Here is a 13,167-nt window from a genome sequence, read left to right as displayed (position 1 = left end):
GTGTGCTAAATATGGGGCCAGTATGTGATTTGTCCTAGTGCATTCTCCTGATATCTATCTGTGTATTCTACCCGGCTTAACCCATCTTGACCCCAGCTATCTGATTTCTGGCTTCCTGGCCTTGCCTTGACACTGTATATTGTCTATCCTGATCTCAGGCTCCCTGACCATGACTTGTTTGTTTATTCTGCGTGTGCATCCCAGAGTATTTCTTGGGGATCATCTGAAAGTCCCACGGCCGATAGAAACCCAAAAGCTAAACCCGAGGGGGAACCGGTTGGAGAGTGATGAACTCTCCTGGGGCCGACGAACTTCTCTTGTGGGTACACATTGTCCTATACTGTATCAATATCTCCTCCAGGATTGTGAGCGTCACAGTAAATTGAGTTATAGTGGGGGATCTGATTGGAAATATGGAGTATTCCCATAGCAACCAATGGAATGTTCTTTTTGTTAATTCTGATTTCCCTTATATATAACTCACATTTTTCTTTTGTCATACAAGTAAGCAGGATTTTTATGATAACCCTTAGTTCTAATATAAAGATTTGGCAGCCATGCTTGGTTCAAGTATGCAGCAACAAATTTTGTTTTCTCATGAATATACAGTATATGATTTTACATGCCCTTGATATTACCTGTAATTATCTTTAACATGTATTCATTTTGTCATGCCATCTCCTCCGGGAAGGGCTGGCACCTTCTGCTGGAGACAAGTACAGCTGATTGACTCCAGGCCCCTCACCCCAGCCAAGTATTATATGCATACTAGCACACACTTGTACACACTATCTGTATGACTTGAGCATTCAGATTTGTACGAATGTATTTTTAATGAAAATTGCCTGTTTCGTACATTTGTACGAATCTCCAATAGGGAGGGCGATCACTGACGAAACTTTTGAAAACGCATTGCAAAAGTGCAGAAATTTCTTTAGAATTCATCCATTTGTTGACACGTGTACCTGCTATCACTCTGTTTTGGCGCTCCCTGATGAGGTAAAGTGGGAAAGGACTGTGTATAGGAGGGTATGTATCAATAACTGATAGGTAGAAATAGCCAAATATAATGAGAGGTGGTCTCATTGATGGTTATGGCTGTGATTAATGGGTCCAACCCTAGCTAATCAGCATTTACAATGGGAAGGGCCAAGCATTAGATATATGTGTGCTGATGCCATTTTAACTTGTCAGTAACAGCAGATACAGACTGATGAGAGTTGGAGTGAGAGACAGTGACAGTTAGCTTAGCAGAGGCTGAGATTGATGCTCATTGCTCATATACAATACTACAAGTTAATTAATAAATTAACAATAGTTTATTTTAGTGCAGAAAACATACTGGTGTGGGGTGGATTGGAGAAGCTGTAGTGTACTACCGTAGTGTATGAATATAATTTTATATACCACTTACAGGGACTGCAAAACCTAAAATTAACTGTTCCAGTGCAAAATGAATAGAGTTCCTTTTCGGGATCCCTTTTCTACCTTACAGATAATGTAATGCGCTTGAATGTTCTTAAAAAGTGTCAGAGATGGCCTGAGACATTGTGCTGCCTGGGTCCAAGCAAGCTGCCCCCTACCAAACTCTTCTGACTCCCTCAATGTCTTCCTACCTTTTCTGCTGACTGCATCAGTGTCACTGTCTACTTTCCCACAGATCTGCTTCTTCTGTTGCCTCTTCTTGTTCTTCTGTCTTCAACCTTCTTTCTTCCCCCTTACACACTCGCATGCATACCCAGACACACAAACACCAACACTAAAATACCAACATGTGACGGGCCTCGGGTACCCCGGCTGGGTACACCCGTCAATTCTTTGTTGCTTCCTCCCGGAACCACAAGGGTTAACCACTTCCAGCTGTAGCCTATACTAGTGGGGAAGGGACCAGGAATGTGGCTTGGATTCTTTGGTGAACGAGCACCGTAGCTCGCCGAAGCGTAGCTGGATCCGGTGCTGTAACTGTCCTGAGAAGGACAGTGAGTGATCCAGCAAGCCCCTGAAGCATTAGACAAGACTAATGTCCAGGGAGGTGACACACTTTATTGGGAAATACACAGGCTTATATACAGGTTAGGTGATAAAAAGGTCATAAATCAGGACACATCTTCCCACCCTATCAGACAGTCCGGCGCCGCGCTTAGGCTACTGAGCCCCGCAGTGTCCGTATTCTTTGGTCATCGTTCTCGGGGTGATCCCGAAGAAGCAGCCGCGATCTTAGGGGTGCCGAGGGGGCGGTCAGGGACCAGGAAGATCTAGTCCAAAAGCGTCATGATCGGTCAACGGGGGCCCGAGCGACAACAGTTTAAAGTTTCCCTGGGACGAACCGCAAGATAGCCGGCACGCGTTCGGCAGCCGCGCCGGCCGTTTTCCACTCCTCCGGAAGTCCCGGTGACCAGGCATCCAGGGGAGGCTTTTCCCCCCGAATTGGTCTTGTTCTATACCCCACCCCCGGTAGGTTAATAGCAAGGTAAATGGTGCGGTAGGTGAGGGCTGATGGCGTCCGGGATACGAGGGGTTAAAGTATGTGGGCAGGGCACGTGGAACATGGACAGGGGCGGCACGGGATGGAGATCAAAGGCACAGAAGACAGACACACAGATAAATATACATAACTATCACAACAATTATATTAAACAGCACTTTTCAACCCAGGGTTGTGACACAACACACACACTAACATACCCAAAGACACATGTTCACATACGAACATACCCCCCCCACACAAACTAACATACTCAATGACACGTCTGCACATGTACATGCTCTCACTTATCTGCACAGACATATATGCCTTTTTTGGTTTCTGTTGATTAATCCTCACTTCACCTCAAGTTTTTTTGTGCGTAGGTAGTTGCGCCAGTGCATTGCTTTTCCCAGGACCTACAATGCTGTTAAAATGGCCCTGATTACTGAATGACACATTTATACAGAGGTGCTCAGATAAAGTTAAATTCCAGAAGACCATGTCCTCCATAAAACACACACGTAGAGAAATGTTATTATTAATAAAAAATAATTTATATACAGTTTGTGACTTTAAAAACAAAGCATACAGAAATTACATTCAGGCTATGAAGAGTTCCAACATAGCCCAGGGAATTGACACAGGTTGCATAGTACAATCATGAAAATGTTGATCATGTGATATTTTAATGAGGGCTAGAGAAATGGAACCGCTTTCCAACAGAAAACATGAGCTCGATGGAGCTGCCACCATGGTTTTTTTTTCTTTTAGAAAAAATGGATGGGGGCTTTGCCTTACAACTGTATTATGAGAGTGAAGTTATTAATCATTATATAGCATAATGAGTGTGAGCTTGGTTCTCATGATTTAAGTGGGTACCGTTTAGGTGTGCAGCATTTCATTCTTGTACCCAGGACGCACAATGTCTTGGGCCAGCCCTACATAGAACAAAGAGTGCTCTAGGTCCCTCCTAAGAGAATGAAAAATATACTTTTCTCATAAACGTATATACAATAACTATAAAATTTCTTAAAAATAATGGCTTAATTGACAATGCATTTCTTAGTTTCTCTTTGATGAGTTCAATTTGAGTTTTTTCCTTTAGGCAGAAGTCTTAACTGTGATCTTTTCAGCATGTTTTCTCGTGTTATACAAGTTGTTTGTTCTGGGTAACTGACTACTTTATTAAAATCATGTGTTATTATAATTTATAATTTATTTTAAAAATCATATCAGTGTTGTGCAATTGGAAAACACCCTGTGATACTGTTTTTGACAGCACAGTTGCATATTTTTTCTAACCCAAGGCAGCACCCCAGCGTTCCACTAGCACTGTTTAGGGGCAGAAGTGGCACCGGCAGGCTGTGTAGGGGCAGAGGTGGTACAGACAGGCTGTTTAGGGGCAGAGATGGCACAGGCAGGCTGTTTAGGGGGCAGAGATGACACAGACAGGCTATTTGGGGGCAGAGATGGAGGGGCAGAGATGGAACAGGCAGGCTGTTTAGGGGCAGAGGTGGCACAGTCAGGCTGCTTAGGGAGCAGAGATGACAGGGGCAGGGATTGCACAGGCAGGCTATTTAGGGGACAGAAATGGCAGAGGCAGACTGGTTAGGGGCAGAGATGGAACAGGCAAGCTGTTTAGGGGGCAGAGTATATATATACACACATACAAATACAAACGTGTAAGCAACAAAGCCCAGCACCCAAGCTCAGACCAAATGCAGTCACACATAGAAGCAAAAGCGGATTCCCACATGGCAATATTCCTGTTCAACTCCTCAGGAAGACCCCATCTAGACACTTCGGTCACTGCCCCAATACGTAAAGAGTGTGAACCAAAATACGATGCTGTCAGATTCAACTGAACAAGGTTCAATTAATGAACTGGCAATGGTATAAGATAGTGCCGTCTGTTTGAATCAATGGGGAACCTGCAGTATCTGGGTGAACTGCCAATAAATCAGCTAGGTACAAACGAGGGTAAGCCACAAAATCTGGTAGAGCTCCTAGGCTTGTATGCATATATATTTATGGTCTGTTATTGAGTGTCTAATAAGACAGGAAATTGCTAAATGTCTCCAAATAAAAACACAAGATTGAGCAGCCCATAGGCAGTCACTTGGCACTCATCTCCCCAACTGCAACCCATCAAATGGAAACAAGAGGGATGAACAGATAGGAGCTGAAAGGCAGACTCAACGTCAGATATGAACCCAATGGACAACTTGATGAAATGATGTCCAAGACACCTATGTCTTGTTTGGGATCAGTGTCATCATTCACCGACCCACCTCTGGGTTACGACATTTAGAGATGTGTCCAGGGACTTGAGCCAGAGCACTGGTACTTTGGGCCAGGTCATCCCCTTACTTAACTATCTTGAACAACACATGCATGAATCGCTAAAACAAAATGAGGTCTTTCCAGACAAAATATTACAAATGGAGGTTGCAAAGCTGATCAGTAGGCAGAATGAAGAGCTGAAAGGTCACATGCAAGCCATTATGGACATGCTGGCAATCCTCTGTAAACCAAAGGTTACGGTCAAGTTGGCCCTTAAATGACTGTGCGTAGGGTGGGTGAGATGCAGAACAAAAGAAATTCCCAGCAGCAGTGGCAGTAGTGCCAACCTAATGTCCTATTTCCAATTCTTTGCACCCATGCAGAGCAGCTACACTAGACAAAACAGAGCATCAGCCATTTGGACAGCAGCCCTTGATACTTTGGTGGGTACAAGCTTCCCAATTTTTGGTTAATTTTGTCTTTCTGCACAGGCCCAGAGCCCTACTACTACTACTGCTGCTGCTGCTGCACCTCTTTGACTGTCATTACACCAGGGGAACCTTTCTTTTCAATTTCCATAATGTTGTGGCGGGAATTCAGTCCTGCTCCATGGGGCCACGTGTTCCTATCATCTGCCAGTGCCTAGCTGCCCAGGCCCAATGCTCTACTACTTCTACCTCTACCACTGTCATCTGCCAGTGCCCTTTCCCTGAGTAATGGTGTGAATGAAACAAACGTAATTTGCTTTAGTCATTCCTGTGAAAATATCTGCATATTACTACTCTCTTTGTAAAGCAAGTTATTCTATGCACAGATGCAAGTTCCAAGATAAATGCTGAGAAATATTAAAAGAAAATTCAACGGAAATCATTTTATTAAAATTAATTTGCAATTTGCACAGTAGCATTAAAGCAGTGCCTTGACTTTGGCATTTTAAGAATTAACTAACAATAACTACGATATCTTCACATTTGTTTTTTCAATTCCACTTCTTTATGGGATTAGGTCATATCAGTCACTGGAACATCAGAATAGCAGAATGGTGCGGACGCTTCAAGAAAAGAAAAATAGAGGAATAGCATGTTTTAGTGCATTATTTTCCAACAATTACATCTTCTGGCAATTAAAGGTTTTTTTTATCTTAACTTGTTTTTTTTAAATGCACATTGGAATCCCTTTTATTACATTGAATGTGATGCATGTGCATTTCTTGTCTGTAATACTTCAATTTCATTTCCAGCCTACCGCAGCTATCGTTACTGGGAGGATATAGCTCTTCATTTGTAGACTATTTTGTTGTCATTTTGTAAAAACAGTTATATAGCTGTGTTATAAAAAATATATATTAGATCCGTTTGTTTATGAGATCATATCTGCATTACAATAAATACCCACCTCTTCCCAGAACGCAGAAGCTCAAATCCTTCATTGATTTGATTGAATGGCAAAGTGTGGGTCGCTAGCCCATCCAAATTAAATTTATTTGCCATGTAGTCGTCAACCAGACGGGGAATGGATTCTTTACTCTTCCATCCTGAAAATACAAACATTTACTGTGATATGTTTATTTTTATAATAGTGCAAATAAGTATAATGCAGGTGAAGTCGCTCCAGAAGCACTGAAAATATGGCAAATAATATTGTCTCTTGATATCCCTGAGTGTTTCACTAGTAATTTATATCCCCAATATTCCAAAAAGTCAAAGAAGGACAATTTTGTTTTATGGCATGTGGTTAGAGATGCGGCTTTTGGACAGGGATTCACGTCTTTGTGATCAGTTTGTATGGATTATTGTATTTGTGTAATGCATTCAAAAAAAGTAGACTTATTTTTTAACACTTTTAAAATTACCTAAATATTTATATTCAATATAATTCAAATACTTATATTAAATCTAAGTATCTGTAAATATCATCTGAGCATGCAAAATGGTGAGTATACTGAAGGTTGGGCAAAACAATAACCCAGTTGAAGATCCCATCTTAAGCTTTCTATAGGCTAAATAGATGATCAAACATGGTGAAAAAAATATATATACAGCCAACAAAGAAGATGATTCCGGAATGTTCTAGTTAATGAAGAAAGGTATAATGAAAGACAGCAAAATAAAAAATACTATATCAATATTACAAAATATTCAAAAAACAAATGATCAGGTTTCAAATCTGATTCAATATTCCGGTATTAAATTTAAATGTTATAACAAGGTAAATAAAACCACCACAGTGGACACAATAGATTTGCATAAAGCCAGATAATTAGCATTAATAAGGAGGAATATCACCAACAATGCTCATAGTTGGGTCGACGTTTAAAGAAACACTATATTGTCCACATATTGCTGTACTTTTCCCAACATAACTGTTCTTCCTCACTTTGTATTTATTAGAGTACAACACAAAGCTGAACTTTGAAGATTCATTTCAAGTGGGCACAATTCTTGTATTATCAAAGGTAAGAAGTGCACCAATCAATCTGTACCTCCTAAAATGCCCCCCTTCCAGGTGCGCCCTGTGAACAGCACCATGGGATTGAGGGAGATCATTTCTTCTGGGGGTGCTTCTCCAATAATCACACTGATTCCATACGCAAAGTGACAAGATTCCAGAGCGGCTTTCTATGGCAAGAGGAATTTCATTATCAATAAGGTTTTAAATATAAAAAAATGTATACAATTTACAATCAAACAATATATGACACTATACTAATTAAAATATATAATAAACTTATATTATACCTCATATGTTTTTATACGTTTCATACAAAGATAACTGATGAATTAGTGTATTTTGTTACCATGGTTTCTGTAGTCCCAATACACTCAAAGGAATAATGCACTCCTCCGTTGGTCTTTTCAGCTATCACCTCCTGAATGGGCTTTGTGAAGTCCAATGGGTTAATGCACTCCGTGGCTCCAAACATCTTAGCCTTCTCAAACTTACTACTGTTTATATCAATAGCAATAATTCTTGATGCTCCTGCCAACTTGCATCCAATGATGGTTGATAGCCCTATTCCACCTAGGCCAAAAACGGCACAAGTAGAACCACGCTGTACCTACAAAAAAAAAAATCTATTGTTTACCAAAAATTTGGTATAGGCCGTAAAACAATTAGAAACATTATTGACCATTAGCAATTCTGCCCAAGTCCAACACACTCACTGGTAATCACACTTATTTTTATTATTATTTTGAAAATATATTATGCATTTTCAATGTGAAATATAATGCCCCATAATATCGCATTATTTTAGTGTAATAGTTGGCATGGCAAAGGAAGGAAGTTCATCATTTGACTTTTAATCATCACGTGATTGTGATGCTACAGGCAAGAAACTGATTAGCTCCTGCTCAAATTTTACCTTGGCAATATTCACAACAGCACCATATCCCGTTGGAAAACCGCACCCAAAAAGACAAACTTTGTCCATAGGCGCTTTGTCGTCAATTTTTGCAACAGAATCGACAGGCACCACTGTATATTCAGAAAAGGTGCTTGTCCACAAGAAATGATGCACAACTTGCCCATTGCATGAAAATCTTGATGTCTTGTCTGGCATGAGATTCTGTGGCTCGCTAAAACTAAACAAAAGACCATTAACTATTTCCTGTTTTATTATTCATATCACAATCTGCTACACTGGAATAGAATGTAAGCAAAACAAAAAAGAAAAACAACCAACTTACTGAGTTTTAATGCACCAGTTGGTGTGTGGATTGAGACAACACGTGCATTTTCCACATTGCGGAACACATAATGGAATTACCTTGTCACCTAAAAAGAAATGGCTTAATAATATTAACAATAATACAATTAACCCCTCCTACAATGTCAGGGCTGTTGTATTCATATTTTTCTTTATATTTTTTTTATTTATTTTCTGCATTGTTAGTGGAATATGGACAGAGATCCCTTTAGGGTTTCCATTTCCTAGTATATCTTATGCATACCAGTGACATCACTGAGTTCAGTGTATTGTTTATTTTTTATTTAATTTTTCATTAAAAATAAAAATGTAAAAAAAACCCACTTGCGTGATTGAGCATTTCTCATGTAATAACTTACCAGCGCTTGCATCGAGCCCTGTTACACATGATCGATCGCCAGGATGCCTGCTGACAGGGGGGAGTCCAGGCTGTCACTAGAGAGCCTGATCTCCCATGTAGCAGCAGGGAGATGTCCCCGCTGCGGCAGTAAGTTCAAGACGTACCAGTATGTCCTAATGGGCTTCTTAGCACAGCTATTTAGGACATTCCGTTAAGTCCATATGGTATTGAAGGGGTTAATAATAACAATAAAATTAATAATAGTGAATTATTTGAATTAATATTCTGATGCGTCATTTATCATGGAAGATTAAATTTGGAGACTATAATCTGAGTGTCTATCGTGCAGAGGGGGAGCAGAGGATGCAGACACGATTTATTGATCTCAGGTAAGTTCTGATAAAATACTTGTCAATTGTTCACCATGAATACCAGACTCGGTCAAAATTCTTCAGAGCCGACGCGCAAAGGGAAGTTGGAGCGCAGTAGGGTCAGGTAATGTGACCTGGCAGTAGCAGTGCAAGTTACAAGACAGGCTCCAGGTAAGTGTGTGAATGGGAAAGCATATCCAGGTCTCTAATATTTGTTTCAATTATCACAAACTCTATTTAAAAAATTTTATGTGCTGAGGGGGTGTACCACAAATATGGTAACCCCTACCTAACCATATCTCAATGGTGCAATTTTGGTTAATATTAGTAGTTACATTTCTGTAACAATATATATTTTGTAACATACCTGGCTTAAGGTCAGTCACCTTTTCCCCAACGCTTTCAATAATTCCAGCCCCTTCATGGCCAAGAATAACTGGATAATTTATATTTTTGAAGGCACCTCTTATCACATGGTCATCTGTCCGGCAGATTCCTGTTGCTATCATCTGCACAAGTTAAGAAGAAGATTTATACCATAGTAATGAAGCATTACGTAAATACATATGTGATAACTCTCTAAGACAAAGTCATTATGTAAAAATGTTACCTTAATTCTCACTTCAAGGGCTTTTGGTGGCTGAACCTCCACCTCCTCAATTTTGAGAGGTTTCCCTATGTCCCAAGCTACTGCGGCTTTGCATTTTATAACCTATTATGATAAAGTCACAAAAATTAGAGGAAGGAGAATATCAGTACATCCAGATACGTACACTTTGAACACTGAAAGGGAAAATCTCTTTTTCTTAGGGGCATGTCTTCTGGAGACAACATTTTTATTTTGGAGTGTCGGGGAGAGGACGTCACCACAATCACTGACAATTTGGTAGAAGTTTCCGTCGGGTTATGGCCACACAAATGCTGACGAACATAGAAGATAGCAGTCTGAAGATAAAAGATAGAGGAAGATGTGGAAGCAGAAGTGGTCGGCAGAACCTAAAGTTGTTGGCAAAGAAAGTAGGGAAACATTTAGAGAGCATAAGAGAATGAATGAGAATGAAAGTGTGAGAGAGTGAGAAAGTGAGAGTAAATGTGGGCACCAGGCAATAAATTTTGTTCCTGAATTAAAAATGCCCCCGAATTTTTCTCCGAACTGAATGGGCAGGGAGCAAAATCTGTTGTTCGAAAACAAACGGGCTAAAAACAAACCGAAAATTTGTCTGAATAGTTTTTGACCCATTTGCACATATCTAGTGCATGGTCAGCTTTTGAGCTCAGCTGAACTCAATAAGATTTACTTTCCAAGATCACCTGCAAAACCTTAACCACAGATGAGTAAAATAATGTTTAGAACATGCAGTTGTATGATGTAAATAGATAATTAAAAATTCTAATAACATTGAAGGGGCTATTATGACCATTGATAAATACATAGGGGTCTGTTTACTTAAGGGAGAGTTGTGGTTCCAAAACATTTACTTCATTAAACATCATGAAAGTCAAACCCCAGTTACCTTCTGCTGCATGAAGAGCTTGGCTGGCCCTGTATAATGTACCGTATAGTCAAATCAGACAACGTTCTTCAATGTCTCCTTATTCATTGAATTATACATTATATAGGGTCAGTTCAGTCTTTCTAGTTGGAGAAACCTGACAAATTCATACTGCAGTCCTTCTGACTGCTAAAATGAATTATTCATACCTTGTAATGAAAGTAAGGTTTAATCACCTACACCATAATAATTTGTTTCCAAAATCAAATTTGATTAGTATTAACAATAAGCCAACATAGTGGCGTAATTCTGACTCAATCAGTTTGATTCATTTTATTTTTTTTCTTGTACATTTTATTTTGAAAATGTAACATGATTTATGTAATCAGACGTTACAGTGGGATATGCTATCTTGCTAAATATATATAATATATATATAATAGAATTAGATCAAATTACTAAAAAAATAACTTCTTACAATTCCTGCTGTGTCCATTGGAACAAATAAGCTCCCCGTTTGTCGCAAGCTGGAGAAATCCATTGCCAGCGTTTGTTACAGGGTATATAACAATGTTTTTTCCTGGCCCTGCCCCTTCAACCACATGACCCCTCAGATGTTACACAAATCATTAATCGGAATAGTGAGTGATTCTCAGGGGCGCATCTTCTGGAGCTATCACATTTCTATTTCAATTTTTTAAGTATCACTAATTAGTTATTTTCATAGTCAAAATTCTTCCTTGAATATAGGTGTCATAATTCAGAATATCTCTACCTCCAGAGAAGGAATTGTATTCATTAGGACTACTGTTTCGCACCATTATGTCGCTACAATCAGTGTTGGACTTAGGGTTGGCACTTTAAGGCCAGCATCCAATAAATTGTGTACGTGACACAGGGCGGGGGTTGGGGTGTGGATATGCTCATCCATGTGTTATGTTTTCATAGTCACCTACCGTACTGCCATGTGTATCCAGCTGGTGGCTGCACAGTACAGGTCCCAATCTATCGCTGGATTGGCAGTAAGCATTAGTAGGAATTAGTAAGTATTTTGCCCGGGGTATCAGATGGCCAGCACGGGTCTCACCAGAGTAGTATGTTTAGAGTGACTATTAAAGAGTTAATATTTAAAGAGTCCAAGGTTTGTCCTAAGATAAACTTCCACGCTCGATTATCAAATTTAACTGGTGATAGTTACTGCCAAAACATATTTATGCAGTGAATTACTGGTTTTTAAGGGGTTTGTTAGAACTTGGCCGTTAGTAAATAACATTATTGAATTGATATCTACAATACAAGTTTTGTAACATGGAAAGGGTGTGCCGTTCTATGTCCTCGTTTCCAGCACTTTATGGACAATATGTTCCTTTTCACAAGCCTGAAGCAATATTTTTTATCTACATTAAACTGGAAGCTGAAAATAAAATCTAGCACGCAATGTTGTTATGAACCTTAAGGTTACTTAACTATGCTCGTATCTAAACAATGTACATAGTCTGAAAGTAGATTGTATGAATCAATGTGGATGAAACTAAAAAGTTTTACTGCACCAATTTACAGAAAAGTATTTCTATAACATTTCATAGAACCGGACAGTCAAAAAACGTAAATCCATGAACTAAAAGGTGTACAATTTTGTCATGCAATTAAAGAGACGCTCCAGCCATTATATGTACTTTCATGTGGTTCCCCTTGAAAGTAACACGCTCCCATATGCATTTGTCTTGGATATGTGTTTGGGTGAACACATAACTAAGACAAATCCAAATACTACAACTAATAATAGACATATCTACACTATAGGACCATCTCATCTCTATGAGCTTGTTGGACATCCCATTCCACAACCAAAGGCATTAATCTGGATTTGCTTCCCTCCTCCCTTTATACCTCCTCCCCCAGATTTTACAGTAGGCACCATGCATCCCACTAGTTAGTATTCCCCTGGCATTCTCCAAACCCAGATTCCTAAATTAGACTTTTAATGAAGAATGATTCATCGCTCCAGAAAACACGTTTCTACTGTTCCAAAGTCCAGTAAGTTGATGCCTTGGGCTGTTTTCTTATTGGTCGACTTAGTCAGACTTGCCTCCTGGACTGAATGTTGCCCGTCTTTCCCTGCCTGTAGGAAATGAATTCTTAGAACAATTACAATTAAAATGAAGTTACTATTATTATTATTATGTCATCTCACATAAAAGTAAACAATAATGACAGAATGCTTTAGATTACCTGTCTTAAAGGGTCAGGAGGTTGGAGAGTTAGACTAGGAGGCTTGAACACCCCAGTTCTTAATTTTTTTCAACTCGGTACATTTTAGTTTTGTAACAATTCAGTTGTTTTGAGGAAAACACTAAGTGTTAACTGGTTCAACTGCTGACCTTTGTGAAGATATTGTTTGCTCTTTAAAAGGAGTTAAAAGGAGCAACTTGTGAGTTATCTGGGTCAACATAAACTATAGTGAATAAAACCCATTGTGCATAGAAGTAGACTGGCAGATATGA

At 39.4% G+C, this 13,167-nt stretch overlaps 1 protein-coding gene across 1 annotated transcript; it reads right to left on the bottom strand.

The window, feature by feature from the left end:
• Positions 1 to 5,606: 5,606 nt before the first annotated feature.
• Positions 5,607 to 11,242, bottom strand: LOC128473439 (alcohol dehydrogenase 1-like). Its single transcript, XM_053455648.1, has 9 exons — positions 11,142 to 11,242; positions 9,781 to 9,882; positions 9,538 to 9,679; positions 8,440 to 8,527; positions 8,115 to 8,334; positions 7,548 to 7,808; positions 7,233 to 7,368; positions 6,146 to 6,284; positions 5,607 to 5,801 (listed from the first exon to the last, which is right to left on the bottom strand). Exons 1-9 carry the CDS (start codon positions 11,202 to 11,204, stop codon positions 5,777 to 5,779), a joined length of 1,176 nt encoding a protein of 391 aa, XP_053311623.1. The 5' UTR covers positions 11,205 to 11,242; the 3' UTR covers positions 5,607 to 5,776.
• Between the last annotated feature and the right edge of the window lie 1,925 nt (positions 11,243 to 13,167).

The sequence above is a fragment of the Spea bombifrons genome, chromosome 1 (genome assembly GCF_027358695.1).
Source record: "Spea bombifrons isolate aSpeBom1 chromosome 1, aSpeBom1.2.pri, whole genome shotgun sequence".
NCBI lineage: Eukaryota > Metazoa > Chordata > Amphibia > Anura > Pelobatidae > Spea > Spea bombifrons.
This window is presented reverse-complemented; position numbering and strand designations above follow the sequence as displayed.

Coding starts and splice junctions, on each gene's coding strand:
- LOC128473439 (XM_053455648.1), bottom strand. CDS start 11,204: ATGGATTTCTCCAGCTTGCGACAAACGGGGAGCTTATTTGTTCCAATG. Junction 9,883..11,141: donor CAATGGACACAGCAGGAATT/GTAAGAAGTTAT, acceptor TTATCATAATAG/GTTATAAAATGCAAAGCCGC. Junction 5,802..6,145: donor CTTCTGCGTTCTGGGAAGAG/GTGGGTATTTAT, acceptor CTTTTCTTGAAG/CGTCCGCACCATTCTGCTAT.